General features: G+C 42.9%; 2 protein-coding genes across 2 annotated transcripts in view; one reads left to right on the top strand and one right to left on the bottom strand.

Annotated features, from left to right (window-relative positions):
- Positions 1–3,149, bottom strand: part of c2cd3 (C2 domain containing 3 centriole elongation regulator) — a 30,660-nt gene extending 27,511 nt beyond the window's left edge. The window contains exons 1-5 of the mRNA XM_061216744.1: positions 2,921–3,149; positions 1,890–2,159; positions 1,634–1,791; positions 1,044–1,258; positions 74–267 (exon numbers count right to left, since the gene is read on the bottom strand). Of these exons, the coding sequence (XP_061072728.1) occupies positions 74–267; positions 1,044–1,258; positions 1,634–1,791; positions 1,890–2,159; positions 2,921–2,972 (889 nt within the window). The 5' untranslated portion in view covers positions 2,973–3,149. The remainder of the gene's footprint in view (positions 1–73; positions 268–1,043; positions 1,259–1,633; positions 1,792–1,889; positions 2,160–2,920) is intronic.
- A 1,087-nt stretch (positions 3,150–4,236) lies between these two features.
- On the top strand, positions 4,237–14,987 carry ppme1 (protein phosphatase methylesterase 1). The gene is made up of 14 exons (XM_061216745.1): positions 4,237–4,504; positions 6,831–6,925; positions 7,655–7,746; positions 8,577–8,634; positions 8,973–9,024; positions 9,459–9,613; positions 9,902–9,992; positions 10,272–10,337; positions 10,422–10,551; positions 11,213–11,342; positions 11,683–11,727; positions 13,105–13,169; positions 13,254–13,321; positions 14,151–14,987. Exons 1-14 carry the CDS (start codon positions 4,419–4,421, stop codon positions 14,167–14,169), a joined length of 1,152 nt encoding a protein of 383 aa, XP_061072729.1. The 5' UTR covers positions 4,237–4,418; the 3' UTR covers positions 14,170–14,987.
- Positions 14,988–20,374: the final 5,387 nt, after the last annotated feature.

Raw genomic sequence — 20,374 nt, 5'->3', positions numbered from 1 at the left:
ATTATTAGTTTCAGCAGCAGCCATGGCACTCTGTAATTACATTCCATTAATATCATGAACAATAGTGCCAAACCTGAAAGGATGTCCTTGGAGTTCTGGCCGTTTGCAGACTCTTGCCTTGACACTTGATCTCTGTTTTTCATTTCTTCTTCTTCATACTGAGAGACTGGATGCCCATTCCCAGGGAAGGCCACAGTCCTTGGAGCTGCTGAACTGGACCCCACTTGGCCATTAATTGTCTCTTGGAAGTACAAGTGATCTTTCCCTCTGAAAATGTTTGGCGCAAACATAGTATCAATCAGAGAGTGTAATTAATGATAGGCTCTCCAGGGGCTGCTGGGTGGCTAATCTGGTTAAGGCTCCGTTCTTGCTTTAGTGGATGGTTGGGCTCTCACGCTAAGGGATCGAATAATGACTGTGCCAGCGCTAACTGTGATGAGTAGCCCGGCTGAGTGATGCACGGGAGGTTTAGGGAAGGATCATTGGGCAGGGATTTGCATCTCATCGCTGTCTAGCAATGGTCAACTGGTCAACTGGGCACCTGTTCATTGGTTAACGGCACAGAGATGAGTCTTACTGCAACTCATCTCAGCTGTAGTGTGGTAACAGGCACTTGGCAAAACATGCACAAGAACAGTGTGCTTTCCTGCACTCGCATAAATAAATAGCAGAGATTCCAATTGGGGTTTAAAAAGGGGAGAGCAAGAAAAAACCAAACATGCTTCCTCTCATTTGCATGACATGCATAGGAGGGCAAACAGACATACGTACATATACAGCCTTTCCTGACAGAACAAGGTTCCATGTTTACAGTAATTAAATTATACACTAAATACCCTACACACCCTGTGATGATGCCTGGAGTGCCCCACTATGAGGTGAATGATACGATACAATTCACGGCAATTTCACTTTATTATTCCCCAAAGAGCAGTTCAAATTCAGGCTTATAAATGCAGATACCAGCAGTGACACCAAACAGTAAAAAAGAGGTACACCGTGCAGACCATGAACAGTGAGAGATATGCGAGACTCTGTTCTACCTGGGTGTGTTAGCCGTGCTGCTAGCCACCGATTCTCTCCCGCCGTTGGTGGTCAGGGGGCGGGACAGAGCCGGCACCACCAGCACCTCCTGGTGAGGTGGGGCTTTGGATAGGGGGGCTGGCACGGACAGCGCTGTGTCCACGCTGGCGTCCGTGGTGTGAACGGAACTGCAGCTGTCGTACGCTTCCAGCAGGGGCTCCAGATTGAGAGAAACCTGCGGTACGAAGTTAACATTCCACGTGAGAACTGCAGCAAACTGATGTCCTTTCACATCTAGCTTGTCATCTTTTATGGATTTTAAAGTAAGGTTGTGTCTGTGTGAGCAGTGGATAGATGTTACCTACAGTAGAACCTCTGAGCTGGAGGGATCCTATATGCTGAAGGTTGCTGTGACTATTTTTAATCAGGAGAGGAAATTTGAAGACGATCTACAATACAATACCTAAAATTTCCCTCAGGATGAATAAAGTATCTATCTATCTATCTATCTATCTATCTACAATAAGCAGCAAAGCAACTACACATGCAAACAAGTGTGTGGGAATCTTACTTTCCTATTGAGTTGCACAAAGATTCATGTCCATCATACCTGCAACTCTCCCAGCTTTTCAGAGGTTGGGGACACCAACGTGAAGAATCCACTAATAGACTGGGACAGAGAGAGTCGGGCAATTCCAGAAACCTGGACTCGACCAAATGGTAAATGGTCTGGGTTTGTCAAAACGTCCAACACCAAAACTCCCATATCTGCAAATAGACCAGACAAAAATGTAGATTTTACCAAAACGATTCAATGCGAAACGGTCTACGTAAAAGAGGGAAAACTGCATGTCCTTGTCAAGTACCTGTCAAGTAAGAGGTGAATTGCTTCGGTCCGCAGCGGATGGCAAATCGGACTGTTGTCTTGGCTCCTCTCTGGTCTGTAGTAGACCCGTCCCGTGGGCGAAAATGGGTTCCACTGGACGACTCTCCCCACCACCGCAACCTGACCAGAGGTACCGCCGGTGGTTTCGGAATGGTCCATAGAACCCTGCCAACTGTCACTCTGAGAAAGCATCGCACCTGCCCCTCCACCAGTGGAGGCAGACTTGTAGATGGCGAAATATCACTGGGGACTGAAACACGATTTGTGAGTTAGTCATCAAATTGCCTTCTACTCTGAATTACAATATTTCTTCTGAGTGTTTGAAGATAGCTAACGTTAGTTAACGTAGCTATAAACTTTAAGTTACCAAGCTATCAAAGTATAGTTAGTCAACAGTTAGCTAGTGTCTGAATGTAAGGAAACTAGCTAGCCAAGTAAGTGGTAGATAAATGTAATTGTCAATTTAGGATTTCAGTAGGTAACGTTAGCCAACTATAATGCAATTTGAAAATAAATTGAACTTATGTATTTTCCAGAGGAAAATGTAACGTTAGCTGTTTTCACTAGCTAGCTAAATTAAGTCAGCTAACTACAAAACAAAACCCATGATTACGTTCAGTACGGAGTTTCTTGCAAGTTATATTAAAGCACATTTAGTAATTTAGCGAACTTTTCTAACTGAATTTAGAAGGGAGGTAGCTAACATATGTCGTTAACGTTAGCTAAAGTAATACTAGCGAATAAAATGTTTAAGCTGTCTCGATTCTTTAACGTAATTCTCAAGTTAGCAACCTGCTATAATAATCGTGTAGCAATTCAACAGGTAGGTGTTGGCGCTGATTTGTAAGCTAAACGTTAACGTAAAGACCACAGCCCGCGATGGTTAGCTAATGATTAGCAGACACCGTAAAATAGTTATATGTAGCTACCTAACTGTTCACTAGAGAGCTAGCATGTTGGCTAACAAAAGCAATACATCGCAAACAACGCAAGATGTATATTAATTGATACCTTTCTTTCTCTTGTTCCCCACTTTGGTACCCTTTGGTTTTTTATTCTTCATTCCGTCTGTGCACCCCTGACCACCAAAAATCCGTGTTCTTCAGCAGCATTTTAACGAAACCATGTCCTCGCAATCTGACAGATTGATTATCGCTAAAACTGAGTACATAATCTGTCTCTGAGCAACAACAACGTACACGACACTTTCTTCTGTCCCGCCGTCAACGTGCAACTGCCGCTGCTGGTACCCACGGCATTATGGGATACAGGAGGACTAACAGTAACGTCAAAATTGCAATTTGTATCTTTTCGTGTTCGTGACCAGTCTGCGCCGAAAGGAGCGAATCGATTAAAATATTTTGTACACGAATGGGGCGGAAAGATGGAACAAAGTGTATATTTTTAGGAGCTTCATATGGATGATTATGGAAGTACATATGATACAAGCTTCTTTTTTGAACAGATTTAGTTTTGTGTCAATGTATTATACCGCGTTATTTTGCTGGTGCACTGTTTACTTTCAGTATTCTGTGGTCCTGCACAAAATGCACAAAAGTACAAACGAATGCAGCAGATGTAACAGTTTACACACACGCATTTAGCACTGGTTTAATTAGTTTAAAAAACGCTCCTTATTTTCGAAATAATTGGCATAAACTGTTGTTTAAAATGATTGTAAATGGTGTTGTACAATAAGCCTCGTGCAGATATTCTTCAGGTTATGTCCCACCTGACAGTGAGCTGGAGGCGAATTGGACAGCTTTGCAAATGAGCCGAACGTGTATGACGTCATGCGACTTTGAAGGAGAGCCCCCCTTGGATACCTGCAGATACCCCTGATTTTGTGGTCCAGTGTTAGATGATTTCATTGATATATAAATTGATCACTACAGAACGACCAATTAATATGCCCCTGCTACAACCATGCGTGTTATTTTGAGCTGCTACTTTTAAGTGATGATTAATTTGTTATGCTAAACAATTACGGCCCTAGTAATGTGTTTTTAAATAATTTAACTACAAAAGCAGGTTAAGAGGATGATGAATCAAAACGGTTTGCTAAAAGGCTGAAAATCACGACTGATGTCATCGCCTACAAGTTGCACCAGCTTCAGCGAAAGTGACCCCCCAATGTTCACCCCCAGTGTTCTCCACTTTATAAAAGCATTACGTCACCTTTTTCAAGTCGTCCTCTTTTAAACAGAACGCTTTACAAAGCATTCTGGTAACTGTAGTGAATATAAAATCCCTGCTTCTTTGTTTCTGCTTGGGTACCTTTGATTAATAAATACATTACCCAGAATGCACCAGCACAATATTTTAGAGTCGTGCGATGAGACCGTCCCTGTATACGGAACATTTAATCTCAGTTGAAACTCGAACTGCGGAAGATTTGGCTCGTGAAGACAAGAGACGTCACCTAGTATTATCTAAGGATAATATATAGGACATTACATATCACAAATACTGTGTCTGAAAAGACGTAGTCCTTAATTTAGCACAGCTAATGGAGAAGCAATTGCATTTGAATTTGCTAGCATCCAGACCTCCAATGCCAGGAGGTGTGCAGTCTGGGTCTAAAATGAGAATGGGGTGAGTTCCACTATACTAATGCGAGATAGCATGCAAAATATGCAATTTATATTATACCTAACTAGTTCTTAAAACAGCGAACTTTCTGGTAACTAGCTGGCTAGGTCGGAATGGAAACGACGTAGCTAGCGACCATTATCTTAACGTAACGTTAGATCGTGACAGTAGCTAGCAAGCGATCTTAGGTAAGGTTATCGAGCTATCTATTAGCTAACGCTTGAATTAGGAACGTAACTAGGGTGGGCGTTCATCTAACGTTAACTGTTACTGTAACTTCATGCGATGGGGTAATTAAATGATCAGTTGTCTCATATCTTTGAGCTACAGCTACAAGTGCAGTACTGTAGTTGCCTTGCAGCATAACTTGTTGTCTGGCTAACTAACGTTAGCTAGATAAGTATTGTGTTTGGTTTGCTACCATTTCGTGAGTTAATTTGCTTGGTCGTTACATGTCTCATTGTGGCAAAACTGTAACTGTAACACCACAACATATATTCAGCCATCTCAGTTAGCAGTAGTGAATGACAACCTGTCTGTATTTAGCTAGGCAACCAGGTTATATTGACATTGTGCCGTTTGTGCTTGCATACCATGCATAACATCTTGTGCACAAACTTTAACGTGCCCCGACCTTTTCTTTGGCGCAGGATAGCCAAGTGGTCCAGAGGATCCCTGTGGGTTTTTGTTTCAACCACAACTGCAATCCCATAGTTTTAACAAACTGTTAATTTGTCTTTAATTACTGTTTTGCCCTCTGTAGCAACATTATGTCATGGTTTATACCACAAAGAATAAATGTTCCATATTCACATAGTGCTAGATTGAAAGAGATTACATAAAGAGGTTAATGTCTTAAATTAGAGTGAAGTGAATCATTTGGCTCCTAAATGATAGTAATATAAACCTGGATTGTGTTCTTTAATACTTAATTTGTCTTTGAATTCTTCATTATCACCCACATGGCTAGTTTTAGTGGTCATGCATCCACACATTCACCAATTAGATGCCTGTTCATTTTCCCAAGATTGTCTCTCCATGTAATCATTTGCGATATGTGAATGTAGGACTTGTTCTTTATGACATGCCTGACTATTACTATTATTATAATTTCTTACATAATATTACTAAAGAGGGTAAGTCATACCTCAAAACATGAAACGTGTTATTAAGACAAATTAACAGCTTGTGAAAACTGTTAACTGTTTTATTGCAGTTGTTGTTGGAACAAAAACCAGCATACACCTGGTTCCCTGGGGCCAGGTTTGAAAACCACAGTGGTCTCGAACTCATTGCTATGGAGAGCTGTGTGTATGTGGGTTTTCATTCCAACCAATTAATGCTGCCTTAATTGATTGCAATTATTAAATCCGCTATATGCATTTAACTGCATTTATGCACATAATATAAGCAACAGTTGTTATTTAGACAATACAAACAACACTTTTCACTTTATATACAATACGTGCAAACCTGCAGCAAATATTTGACTAATTTTATCATCAATATCTGAGGCTGGAATAAAAACCAGCATACACTGCCCTCCACAGCAGTGGTTTACAACCTTGATCTTGGGGACCCCCTGTGTTTTCTCAATTAGGTGCTTTTCAAGAAACACAATGAAAGTATTCAATGTGTCCATTCTTCAGTTTTGGAGACATAAGCATTTTAAAGTTATCGTCCTATTTTCAACCGGTTGAGAATGTTCTCTAGTAGTACGTCACACAAGGATAACTACTTCGCTTATCCCTCCCTGATAACTCGTGACCCCCATTTTGCGCCGCTGGCCTACAGGAAAGTGGGGGTACGGCATAGCTAATGGCCAGTTCTCATTACCACACCCAGACAGACGGGTGAACTTATATAGTGGGACATTTAGGCTTAGAAAAATATGTTTTAAAATACATTTAAATGTCTGAATAATAAATACAATTATACGCATTTGTTTTATTGTTGCCTAAAGACAACTGGCAAGTGTCGCATTCTACTGCCATGTTACTCCTTTAATAACCTCAGCGACGCATCTCCTCTTGGAAGGGCATCTTCTGTGACATTATTCTCTACTAGGCATTAGGTCGGAGGCAGTGGTCCCCCTTTCATAACCTGTATACAGTTACACAAGTGTATAGGAGTATACAAACAAATGAATGAAACTTTGCAAGCCTGGCTGTGTTTTTAGATTTAAAAATATGAGATCAAGTCCATCTCAGTTTAAGTTTGTAATAATAATACTACTTTAATTTCCATCATACATACTCCAGTACAGTAGTCATAGTCTGCATCTTAGAAAGCCTTCTCCAACTGATCATGGTTTTCACCTGTCTTACAGACCTGGCAGAAAGCGAGACTTTTCACCCCTGCCATGGAGCCATTACTTTGAAACGATGGAAGACGTTGAAGTAAAAAATGACAACAGCAAGGACATATCCTTTATCTTCTGAAACAGAAGTGATGCCATTTCCTCCCTCAGCCATGCTTATGTTCAGAGTGCGATGGTTTCTGATCTGATGTGTGTCAACTCCTCTGACTTATCTGTTAATTTAAAAAGAATTATGCGTGCAGCAAGCACAACTCGCCTCTGTTTTTGTGTTTGGTCTGGCTTGTCATTACTTTGGCAGTCAGGAGTCAGTCATGTTTTAGGGCCAGTTTTCCAGACACTGATTAAACCTAGTCCAGGGACCTGTTCCACAAAGCTGGATTACTGAGCTGAATGGATAACTGCACTGAGTAAATCCTGGACGGTGTCTAAATCTATATCTGTAATAGCTGTTCTGGGTTTTACTTTATGCAGTTATCTGGCTCGGTGATCCTGCTTTGTGGACTAAATTCAATTTTAAATTCAGATTCTCCAAGTTTAGTCCAGGATTGAGCCTAATCTGTGTCTGTGAAACTGGCCCTTAATTTTGAGCCCTTAATTGGTTTTAGATGTTTGAGTTTTTAATCAAAGCCAAATGATCATGACATCGACATTCAACTTCCAACATAAAGGTCAATAAGGGCAGGCTTCACGGACACAGATTAAGCTTAGTCCTGGACTAAATTGAGTTTTGTATAGAGAATCTGCATTCAAACTGGCCCTATGGGCATTAAGGACAACTCCACCGCCATAAAAATGAACAAAATTTTGTTTTGTCACCTTGACTTTTTCACACACTTTTAGAATTTACAGCAGTGGATCCCATGGGCCCGTTCTTCTCCTCTTGCATGGGGGTGGTCACTCTGCTCTCTCGTGGGCCGTTTTCACTGTGAGTTACCCTGTCTTTGATCATTTTCATGAATTTGGATAGAAATGAAATAAATGAGAGACCTGTTGCCAACCATTCCAGGTTGTCCGGATGAATTTCACTTCTGTAGTTCCTAAAATAGAGGCTCTATAATCTGGTCAGTAGCTTGTTTCTCTAAATGACATCTCTGGAAATGGGAATATTGACATTACATTAGTGTTCTAAGTTTTGCTTTTTGTAAAATGTGAAAGATAATGTTGAGGGGTGTGTATGGGTATCATGCAGTTTGAAAGGCTTGGGAACCACTCTGCTGTTACAAGCAGAGCAGAGGGAGTCTATTTCTGGACAGACAGCATGGGCCCACTGGAAAATGTGTCAGTGTAAGCAGTGCCTCTTTAACTGGCCCTCTGTCAGACAGTGCCAGCCTTGTGAGTGTGAGTGTGAGTGCGAGTGCATGTGTATGCACATGCATGTATTTCTGCATCTTGGATCTCGCATGATTACTTGTACCTTGCCACCTGATACATTGATGCTAATGGGAATAATACAAATAAATAAAGTGCAGAGCTTATGCATTACATTACATTACATTATTGCCATTTGGCAGACGCTCTTATCCAGAGCGACGTAGAGTTGATTAGACTAAGTAGGAGACAATCCTCCCCTGGAGCAATGCAGGGTTAAGGGCCTTGCTCAATGCATATGCAGAGACTACTATAATACTGTACTATATTGTAATGGAGAAAGTCCATCTGTATGTGGTCCTATTGCAAAATGCACTGTGAGTCTGAGTACTGGGACCAGACGAATGCAAAGACAGCGTTTGACACCCTTGTGTTGTGTCTTCCCAGGCAGTGATATGCAACCGGATAGACTGCAGGGTGGTGGCTTTGGACCTCCGGGGACACGGTGAGAGACTCCCTCTTTGCCCTGCACTATTGCCCCCACCTTCAGAGCTGACCCAGACATGACCGCTGGGAGCTGGGCCCTGATTGGATGGCACAGAAGCCTCTTACGCAGTAGCCAATGGGGTATTGGGCTTTCTCAACCTCAGCTGGAATGGCAGTATCAGTACAGTATTGAAAGAGATTCATTAATATGGCACAAAGATAAACTTTTCTCTTGTGCCACGTGTTACACAATTATCTTGACTTATTACTGCTTAAAATGTTGAAAAAATGTTTTTAAGTGATTGCGCAAGGTAACACAACATATGACATATTCTATGATTACTAATTGTTTTTTAGGTGACACAAAAGTTAAGAGTTGTGAAGACCTTTCAGCAGAAACGATGGCCAAGTAAGCTTTCTTTTATTTTGTATTTATTTATTTATTTATTTATTTATTTATACAATTACTTTATGTTGTGAAGGCAACTTTGGAAAAAGATGGCTACATTAAGCGCTGGTGTCAGCTGTTATGTTAACGTTAAACATATTTCTGTTAACGCTGGTTTTGACACTGAAATTCTCTTATTGTCACTGCGGGCCAGGAACCTGCCTGAGAAGCCATCTGCTGTCGGTTTATCATGGTTCCATAATGTTCCTGTTCCCCCATGGTTTACACTCATTCATCGCAACCAAAAATAGCCTTGTTTACACCCAAAGCCCAGGCAGCAATGCAGTCAAGCAAGGCCATGTCAACTGTTATGCAGTCTGTTTTTCTGTGAATGGGATTGCAGCGTTTCGATTAACTGCGTCATTATTGTAACCGCTCTGTGTGGACTCTTCTAGGGATGTCGGGAAGGTGGTCGAAGCTCTTTATGGCGAAAACGCTCCGCCAATTGTAATGATTGGTCACAGCATGGGAGGGGCAATAGCAGTTCACACTGCCGCAGCCAATCTGGTGCCGTCTTTACTGGGACTCGGTGTGATTGATGTGGTGGAAGGTAACCTCAATTTCTACAACTTCCAAACTACAACTGGATACATTTGTATTGGGGTTTATGCATTTGCCTGATTTTATTTATTTATTTATTTTTACTTTTGAGAAGATGTACCAAGTACATTGTTTTTGTCCTTTGTAAACCTAATGGCATTTTTTTTTTTTTTTTAATCATTGCAAAATCCAGAAACATAAATTGTAACATAAAAAGTAACAATAAAAACCGCTCTTGCCTGAAGATGAATTGGTTCAGTCAAGCTGAGGTCAAGGCACTTCTGAATTCACTTTGCAGGGACTGCAATGGACGCTTTGAACAGCATGCAAAATTTCTTGCGGAGTCGACCAAAAACCTTCAAGTCAGTGGAGAATGCTATAGAGTGGAGGTAAGACGGGACCATATTATGTTTTTTCTCAAATCTGATGGGGGTTGTACCCTGTCATGCAGTAAAGTCATGCATTTTAGCACTTGCATCAGGATATGTTTTGGTAATATGCAGGCCAGGCCCTGCTTTTTACATTGGGAAGTTAATATTGGTATAATGTTCACTGCCTGTTCCATGTACAAATGTTCTTGCACAAATACTCAGCTTACAGCTATTTGAGAAAATAGTTTCCAAGATCATTTGCTATAATCAGTATTAATGTTGGTTTTTTTCTGGTAGTGTAAAAAGTGGACAAATCAGAAACATCGAGTCTGCACGTGTCTCCATGGTTGGCCAAGTGAAAAAGTAAGTCTGCGATTCCGACAGGCAAGAGCTGTGTGGCTGGTGGTTGAGCTTTCCAAACATGTTTTGACTGGCCCCTCTCTGCAGGTGTGAGGAGCCTTTGAGCAGCCCTGGAATATCAAAGTGCATTGGAGAAGGGATTATTGAGGAAGAGGAGGAAGACGAAGATGAAGAGGGGGAGTCCAATCATAAAAGGAAGAAAGAGGACGATGTAGAGGTAGAGACTGCACCCTATACAGCACATGCATCATTATACACTCAGTGAGCACTTTATTAGGTATTTATTAGACATATGCTGCAATTGCCTATCCCCGTAGAGGTTTTACGTGTTGTGTGTTCAGAGATGCTCTTCTGCATACCACTGTTGTAATGTGTGGCTATTTGTGTTACTGTCACCTTCCTGTCAGCTTTGACCAGTCTGGCCCTTCTCCACTGACCTCTCTCATTAACAACGCGTTTTTTCCCACAGAACTGGTGCTCACTGGATGTTTTTTGTTTTTTGCACCATTCTCTGCAAACTCTAGGGACTTTTGTGTGTGAAACTTCCAGGAGATCAGCAGATTAAAATACTCAAACCATCTGGCACCAACAATCATTCCACGGTCAAAGTCTTCCCCTACATCTGAACCTCTTGACCATGTATGCATAAAAGCATGCATACATGGTCATATAGTTGGTGCCACATGATTGGCTGATTAAATATTTGCATTAACATGCTGGTGTATAGGTCTTCCTAAGAAAGTGGTCACTGAGTGTATATACGATAATTTTAATCTCCAGACTAAAGCAAGGTAATGCTCATTGTAAGCAGAAGGAAGTCTGAGATCTATGTGATTTAGGATAACTGGTCATGTGATGGTGACTCCTCTGCGCCTCAGGTTAAAAAGGAGAGCCTGTTCACCTGGAGGATCGAGCTGGCTAAGACGGAGAAGTACTGGGACGGCTGGTTCAGAGGCCTCTCGGCCCTGTTCCTCAGCTGCTCCATCCCCAAACTGCTCCTGCTGGCAGGTGAGAGAGCAGAAGTAACCAAGGACACGCAGACATTCATTCATTTCATTTCATTTCATTTCATTTTGGCGCAGCTTCGGGTTTTTATTCTCTCTCATGCACATCTCCCATGAGCGATGGAAGTGTTTAGGTAACCAAAGTATGGTTTTTAATAAGTTTGATGGATCTCTCTTTTTTTTTTTTTTGTTGGTTGAATGGTGGACACGCTCATGCATGTGAATCACAAAGCTTGCAGATTATTATACAGTTATTGTTAAAGGAGACACTATGCATAATTCAAGAAAAATAAATTATAATTTGGTTAAAGTGAACCAAGCTTTAACCCGCCTTCTTGTTGCAGGTGTTGACAGACTGGATAAAGAGCTCACAATTGGGCAGATGCAAGGTAAGCAAAGCGTAAAAGATGGGAAACTGTAGGCTGTAGAGGGGCGACATGGCTCAGGCAGTAAGAGCAGTCGTCTGGCAGTCGGAGGGTTGCCGGTTCGATCCCCCGCCCCGGGCTGTGTCGAAGTGTCCCTGAGCAAGACCCCTAACCCTCAAATGCTCCTGACGAGCTGGTCGGCGCCTTGCATGGCAGCCAAGCGCCGTCAGTGTCTGAGTGTGTGTATGAATGGGTGAATGAGAAGCATCAATTGTACAGCGCTTTGGATAAAGGCGCTATATAAATGCCAACCATTTACCATTTAGAGGCAGGATGGTTCCTGTCATCCGCTTCCGCAGCGTTGGACACTGTCAGGTCTTGGCTGATTTCTGGAGCAGTGTACCGTTTCATTGGCTTTCGGGGCAGTGACACATTCGTATGATGTCATATCCTGACCTTGCCAGTTACGATCGTGCCCAGAAGCACCGCAGGGCGCCGCCTTATTGGCCGGAGCGTTTCCCTGGAGAGGCGTGACTGCGTCATTTTGTCCCGTTGGCCCAGTTGCAGTTTGTCTGCGTCAGTTGCTTATGAAAGCACTCCTGCACCATGGCCACTGCTCAGCTGCTCGATGGTGAAGTGAAAATAAATGGCAGCTGACAGCAGGCGCTTCACAGGACGAGTGCTCGTCTGCACTGTTCCAAATCAGATAATAGAGAACACTGTTGGCCTGGGCGGTGACGAAGTACAGAGGCTCACACATACACATACACAAAGACACACTCACACACACCCTTGGATTCAACGCCTTAGTCGGCCCCCTCGAGTCTTTCCCTATCATAGAGCAGTCTGCTGGGGAGTTGAGCGTTGCGCCATGTGGCTGCGCGCTCCCCCTAGTGTCTGAGCTGTGACACCTCCCCTCCCTGACCTTTCCCAATACCAAAATGTGCATGTCTCGAGTTTTCTTGTTGTGATGTTTAATTGTTTGCTTATGTGCCGAGGTTTTTTTTTTTCTAATCCCACACTGGGCCCCGCTAAAGGAGCCCAGTTTGGGGAGTTGTATTTTTTTCCCTCATCTCCCCCCATTGTTTCTTTCTTATCTAATGATAGTTCTCCTGCTCCCGTCTCCCTCCCCATGTTGGCCACAAAATGGCCTCTGTATGTTTCTTGGACAGGATGAAACTGTCAACTGTAATTTCGTTGCTCTGTACTGTGCAATGACAATAAAGCTATTCTATCAGTGGAGGGTGCTGTAGTAATGAGGAGAGGATATTCATATAATTGGACGTTCCAAAGTTTGGGAGAAAAGGCATGAAATTGTGTTCAAGTGAAACGACTTGTGAATGTCACTGGCAGTTCTATGTGACACATTAGTGCCATGTTTACACTGGTATTTTTTTCCAGGAAAGTTCCAGATGCAGGTCCTCCCGCAGTGTGGCCACGCAGTGCATGAAGACGCTCCTGAAAAAGTGAGTGGGCTCGTCTTGGTGCGAAAAAATAGGCGTGTCCATGTCAGCTGTCTGTGCTCAGCGCCCTGTTCCTGCTCCCCACAGGTAGCAGAGGCCATCGCCACCTTCATGGTCCGTCACAAGTTCACAGAAGCAAAAGAGGGCTTCCAGTGGTGAGACCCGCCGGCTTCCCGTCTCGTTTATTTGAACGCTTCAGATCAGGCTAAATGCTGACTGCCAAATTTTAAACACAACATTGGTTTTCTGTTCTCCACACGCTGAGAGAATGTAACACAATGAGGCACTATTTATATAGCACTGAGACACTGTAACAAAGATGCTTCGCAGAGCTCTGAAGCCCCCAAAGGCAAGCAATTAACCCTAACCCTAAAAAAGAAAACACTCCCAAGTAGGAGGAAAAGGCACTCAGTGGCGAGAAGAAACTCTCTGATTGGACGAAATCTCTGGAGGAAGCTGGCTATGCAGAGGCAGCCCTTCCTCTACTGGGTGGCCCGTTGATGAATGAAATGAGTGTGTAACAGTAAGAGAAACAGGACAGTTTATACATTGACAATTACATGGCAGATTCAAGAAAATGCTGTCCGCTTTGGCAAGTTTAATTTTAAACATACCTATCTTTTGGTAATCTGGTGTTGGAGTGAATAGAATATATTAGCTTTGACACAAACTTGTACAGCAGAGACTGTATGAATAATAAAAGTCTGCATTCATATAGCCCCTTTCAGTGTTCTGAAACACTGTTATAGTGAAGGTGAGAGGTTGACCGCACCCGGTACCAATGCGTAGCTCCCACTGGGTAGTGTACAGCGGCCAATTTGCACAAGAACATTCACTACCCAATAGCCGAGCTGGAGAGGGATTGAGTTATTTAGCCTGTTAAGTTTTGGGTGGGGGGGGGGGGGTTGATTAGATTGGTAGAATGATCATGAGCTGAATTGGGAATCTAGCCAGATCAGCTTTGTTCGTGTTTGTTTGTTGCAGCGTCTTTCCAGCTTGCTAATAGGCCCTGAGTTCTCTCTCTGTAAATAAGCAGTGCCAGACGCCACTGTGACGTCCCCTGAGTCACCTTGTCTCCATCTCGCAGAAGAGCTCGGACTTTGGAACTGTCATCTTATGCCTCTTTGCCTGACTGATGGACATTGCTGACAACTCTGTTACAAGACATGCTTTGCTCTTGAATTCTGGTTATACCATGTTTTTGTTATTGTTGTTATTATTATGCATAATGACATTATCGTTGGTATTGTGACGAGAGACCTTGCGATGCCATTACCTTGCTGAAGGTTTTGCCCTTCATGAATGCAGGGACTTTTCTTTTTCAGCTTTTTCACAGCTCTCCTTTTTAAAGTTTTTATTTTGTCATCTTTCTTGTGTTGCCTTGCCCGTTTCTGATTAGTTTTGAGCGACAGCAGTGTGGCGTGTCCAATGTGTTTCTCATGGTTGGTTTTTAAGAATGATAATGAAAAATAAACATTAAATCAGCTGTGTAAAAATGCAGTCATCCGCTTGCAGCCTGACTCTGAGCCAATGGTGTCTTGAATGTTTGTTGCAGTAGTATTACGGTTAGCAAAGTTTTTAGCAGTTGCAGTATTTTCACCAGCAGAGGGCAGCACTGCTCTTTGTTACTGATGTAGTTTTCCTTTATGGGTTATTGCATACAGAACTCTTCATAAAGTGCAGAATTTTATTTCATTTTTTTTTTCTTTTCTTTTTTTTTCTTTAAATAAGATAATTTATCAATTTATTGGCCAATGACATCACCTTGATGCTGTTGACTGACAAATATAATTATGGTTATTAAAAATTATTTATCCCTGACTGAAAGCTGTTGCAATCTCATTCATATTTATTTAAGGTATGATAGGAGTTTGCATTGCAACTCTCACCCTGTAAAAGAAGTGTATACAGCCTGTGTGACCACAAATATCTACATTAACCATGTTTTTGCTGATGTGTATATATATATATATATATATATATATATATATATATATATATATATATATATATATATATATATATATATATATATATATATACAGCACATCCGGAAAGTATTCACAGCGCTTCACTTTTTCCACATTTTATGTTACAGCCTTATTCCAAAATTGATTAAATTCATTTTTTTCCTCCAAATTCTACACCCAATACCCCATAATGACAATGTGAAAAAAGTTTTTTTGAGATTTTTGCTAATTTATTAAAAATAAAAAACTAAGAAATCACATGTACATAAGTATTCACAGCCTTTGCCATGAAGCTCAAAATTGAGCTCAGGTGCATCCTGTTTAAACTGATCAACCTTGAGATGTTTCTACAGCTTAATTGGAGTCCACCTGTGGTAAATTCAGTTGATTGGACATGATTTGGAAAGGCACACACCTGTCTATATAAGGTCCCACAGTTGACAGTGCATGTCAGAGCACAAACCAAGCATGAAGTCAAAGGAATTGTCTGTAGACTGCCGAGACAGGATTCTCTCGAGGCACAAATCTGGGGAAGGGTACAGAAAAATTTCTGCTGCTTTGAAGGTCCCAATGAGCACAGTGACCTCCATCATCCGTAAATGGAAGAAGTTTGGAACCACCAGGACTCTTCCTAGAGCTGGCCGCCCGTCTAAACTGAGCAATCGGGGGAGCATTAGTCAGGGAGGAAGAACCCGATGTTGCACCTGGCCTGTCTCTACGTGCACCTGGCGGTCGAGCTGCACGTTCACGCCTGTTTTCCGTTCTGGTTCCTCAGTGGTGGAATGACCTGCCTACCACTGTCAGAACAGCAGAATCCCTCCTCCTATTTCGACGCAGACTCAAAACCCACCTTTTCAAACTCTACCTTAGTCCTCCCTCCTGACTTCCCCTGCCCCTCCTTTCTGATATCCCTATCCTTGTCTAACCCCCCCCAAAAAAAATAAATAAAAAAAAATAATTCTGATGACAACTATGTTTAGAACAGCATTTCCTGTGTATTTTGCTAGTTTCTGGATGTGATGCTCTGACTTATGGTAGAACCTATGCACTTGTAAGTCGCTTTGGATTAAAAGCGTCTGCCAAATGACTAAAATGTAAAAATGTAAATGTAAATGTTCACTCTGTCAGAGTTCCAGCGTTCCTCTGTGGAGAGAGGAGAACCTTCCAGAAGGACAACCCTCTCTGCAGCAATCCACCAATCAGGCCTGTATGGTAGAGTGGCCAGACGGAAGCCACTCTTTAGTAAAAGGCACATGGCAGCACGCCTGGAGTTTGCCAAAAGGCACCTGAAGGACTCTCAGACCATGAGAAGCATAATTCTATGGTCTGATGAGACAAAGATTGAACTCTTTGGCGTGAATGCCAGGCGTCGTGTTTGGAGGAAACCAGGCACCGCTCATCACCTGGCCAATACCATCCCTACAGTGAAGCATGGTGGTGGCAGCATCATGCTGTGGGGTTGTTTTTCAGCGGCAGGAACTGGGAGACTAGTCTCTTTCTGACATTGCCATTGCAGCAATGTACAGAGACATCCTGGATGAAAACCTGTTCCAGAGCGCTCTTGACCTCAGACTGGGGCGACGGTTCATTTTTCAGCAGGACAACGACCCTAAGCACACAGTCAAGATATCAAAGGAGTGGCTTCAGGACAACTCTGTGAATGTCCTTGAGTGGCCCAGCCAGAGCCCAGACTTGAATCCGATTGAACATCTCTGGAGAGATCTGAAAATGGCTGTGCACCAACGCTCCCCATCCAACCTGATGGAGCTTGAGAGGTGCTGCAAAGAGGAATGGGCAAAACTGCCCAAAGATAGGTGTGCCAAGCTTGTGGCATCATATTCCAAAAGACTTGAGGCTGTAATTGCTGCCAAAGGTGCATCAACAAAGTATTGAGCAAAGGCTGTGAATACTTATGTACATGTGATTTCTTAGTTTTTTATTTATAATAAATGTGCAAAAATTTGGAATAAGGCTGTAACATAACAAAATGTGGGAAAAGTGAAGCGCTGTGAATACTTTCCGGATGCACTGTGTGTGTGTGTGTGTGTGTGTGTATGTGTATATATATATATTAATATGAGCTGTTTGTAGGGCTGGGTGATATGGTCGAAATGTCATGTATGATTGTTTCATACTGTCACAAATAATGTCACATCACACTCCACATTATGGCCCGGGTTGACCTTCCTAAGCATCTTCATGTGTTAGTATTGTTTGAACTTGCAGTTGAAAATCTCCAGCACCCATTCTGCCTCAAAACCGGTGTAGTTGTGCTGTTTCTACTAGCGTGAACGAAGACCTGCTGGTCAAAACTCTGAAATGAAAGGGAACTCGTGAGGGAATTCCCTGCACTTAGCAACAGTCTTCTGCAGTGAAGTTTGTTGTGGTGATCTGAAGCAACAAAGAGCTTTCTGGGAAGTCTGTGGAATTCTTGCAGCGCAGAAGAGGTGTCACCTTTGACCTCTCTGCAATTGTAAGTTCCTGTGTCACTCAGCAGTCTGGTGTTAAAGCTGAGACCCTGTCCTCAGCTGGGTGGCCAGTGTGCCACCTTGCTTTTTCTCCCTTTTTTTTGGATAAAGAATCCATGTGCAAATTAATAACTCCTTTATTTTAGTTGATGCCCTCTCCTAACCAATGCAGTGGATTTTTACAAATCTGTTTAAAAGGCTTGACCTTTGCAGAGACATGTCAGATATTATAAGTGATTTAAGGTAAACTTTCTGAGCAATGCCACAGCACAACCTTTTTAACAAAGTCTGCAAGCAAGCTAGTTTTTACTACTGTCAAAAGTTCATAATGGAAAAGATCCCTGTCCCCTTCCTAAGGACTGACTCAAGCGTCAGTCTGCACGTTTGCCCACTTACAGGTATTTCAGTTACGAGGCCACAGCCCTGCACTCATTGAACTTCCCCGTTTCCGTCGAACACATGCACGCATTTAAGGAGGTTGCATTTTAAGTGGTCAAGCCTGCCGAAGCTTTTTATTGTGCATTATGATGAGTGGTAGAAAATCGTGCAGACTCTGGAACCCTTCTCGTGCACGTGGGGGTGAGGTCTGTGCAGGGGGGGGCGGGTGGAATCGGACCCTGGGCGCAGACGGGGAGCCTGCAGGGGGGACCTCCGCGCAGGCAGGGCTCCTGGCCACACGCCCTGCACTCTGGGCTGTACGTGCCACCGTCCTGCCTGACCTCTGGAGCGAACGAGGGGCGCAGGACGGACGGAGAACAGAACGGTCATTGACCCCTGCAGTGGAGGCGGGGAGACCCTGGGAACACGGTGTGCAGTACTAACCAGCCCAGGGCGTCCTTTCAGCATTCACTCGCGCATTTCTGTTCACACACGCGGAAACGTGAAATACAAAACGGTATTTATTAGTATCTTTCAAGTTTCAATGTTTCTGGTATCCCAGTCTTGACAAGACGGCTAACAAAAAATCCTCTTTGTATGGCTTCCTGCCTGACTGTTTCATAAGTGTACTGCAACTGATGGCTCTAAGCCAAGACACTGTTTGAATAATGATAATCTCTTTCTGACATTGCCATTGCAAGCTTTATTCCTTTGGCATCAACATCAACCATCAACTTACATTGCACATTCTAGGAGAGGTAGGTATAGATGCATACTGCAAGGGTTAATACCTTCTTGTACCAAGAAGGAATTTCTTGCAGAAAAAGCTTTCATATTTTGAGGGGTGGTGGACCTCTCTTACCCCCCCCAGGTAGAAATATGTCAAGCAGGGGCCTCCTATGTGAGATATAGGGAACAATCAGGGGCCGCAGTTTAGGAATGCAGCTGAGAGCATGGAGCATTCCTGCAGCACTGGGGCATGTGTGTTTCTGCATGTGTGTGCACGTGTGTGTTTCTGCATGTGTGCACGTGTGTGTGTTTCTGCATGTGTGTGCACATGTGTGTGTTTCTGCATGTGTGTATACATATCTGTGTTTCTGCATGTGTGTGCACGTGTGTGCGTTTCTGCATGTGTACGTGTGTTTCTGCATGTGTGTGCACGTGTGTGTGTTTCTGCATATGTGTATATATGTGTGTGTGTTTCTGCATGTGTGTGTGTGTGTTTCTGCATATGTGCGTGTGTGTTTCTGCATGTGTGTGTACATATCTCTGTGTGTGTTTCTGCATGTGTATGCACATGAGTGTGTGTTTCTGCATGTGTGTGTACATATCTCTGTGTGTTTCTGCATGTGTATGCACATGAGTGTGTGTTTCTGCATGTGTGTATATGGGTGTTTTTCTGCATGTGTGCACATATATGTGTGTTTCTGCATGTTTGTACACATATGTGTGTGTGTTTCTGCATGTGCGTGCATATGTTTGTGTGTTTCTGCATGTGTGTGCACATATGTGTGTTTCTGCGTGTGTGTGCACATATGTGTGTGTTTCTGCATGTGTGTGAACGTGTGTGTGTGTGTGTGTGTGTGTGTGTGTTTCTGCATGTGTGTGCACATATGTGTGTGTTTCTGCATGTGTGCACATATCTGTGTGTTTCTGTATGTGTGTGCACGTGTGTGTGTGTGTGTGTGTGTGTGTGTGTGTGTTTCTGCATGTGTGTGCACATATGTGTGTGTTTCTGCATGTGTGTGCACATATCTGTGTGTTTCTGTATGTGTGTGCACGTGTGTGTTTCTGCATGTGTGTGCACATAAATATGTCTTTCTGCATGTGTGTGCACACGTGTGTGTTTCTGCATGTGTGTGCTCCTGTGTATTTATGCATCTGTGTGCATGTGTGCATGTTTATGCATGTGTGTACACATTTGTGCATGTGTTTCTGCATTTGTGTGTGTGTGCATGTATATGTTTTTGTACATGTGTGCGTGTGTATTTGCATTTGTGCACATATGTACTGTGTGTATTGTTTTTGTGCATGCGTATTTGTTTTTAGGCACATTTATGTGTGCGTATGTGTGGCGGTGTGTGTGTGTGTGTGTGTGGGGGCAGGCACAGAACTGAAGTGAGCCCATAGTCTCCTTAAAGCAGATATGCAGATATGCTCCGTACTCCCTCCCCCCAGTATTCCACAACTGGCTAGCCCACCAAATCATCTCTGCAGAGGAGCCCCTTGGAACCTCCAGCCCCAAAATATCGAGGGAGTGTGTGTCTGTGTGTGTGTGTGTGTGTGTTTGTCCGTGTCCTCAAGCACAACATGGGAAAGTAGTCCTGCTCTTTCCTGTCGTCTGCAGGTAAACACTTATAATATTTACCAATAAAGTAAAAAAAAAAAAAAA

The sequence above is a fragment of the Conger conger genome, chromosome 13 (assembly GCF_963514075.1).
Source record: "Conger conger chromosome 13, fConCon1.1, whole genome shotgun sequence".
Classification (NCBI taxonomy): Eukaryota; Metazoa; Chordata; class Actinopteri; order Anguilliformes; family Congridae; genus Conger; species Conger conger.
This window is presented reverse-complemented; position numbering and strand designations above follow the sequence as displayed.

Coding starts and splice junctions, on each gene's coding strand:
- ppme1 (XM_061216745.1), top strand. CDS start 4,419: ATGGAGAAGCAATTGCATTTGAATTTGCTAGCATCCAGACCTCCAATG. Junction 6,926..7,654: donor AAATGACAACAGCAAGGACA/TATCCTTTATCT, acceptor CTTTTTCACACA/CTTTTAGAATTTACAGCAGT. Junction 10,552..11,212: donor AGAAAGAGGACGATGTAGAG/GTAGAGACTGCA, acceptor TCTGCGCCTCAG/GTTAAAAAGGAGAGCCTGTT.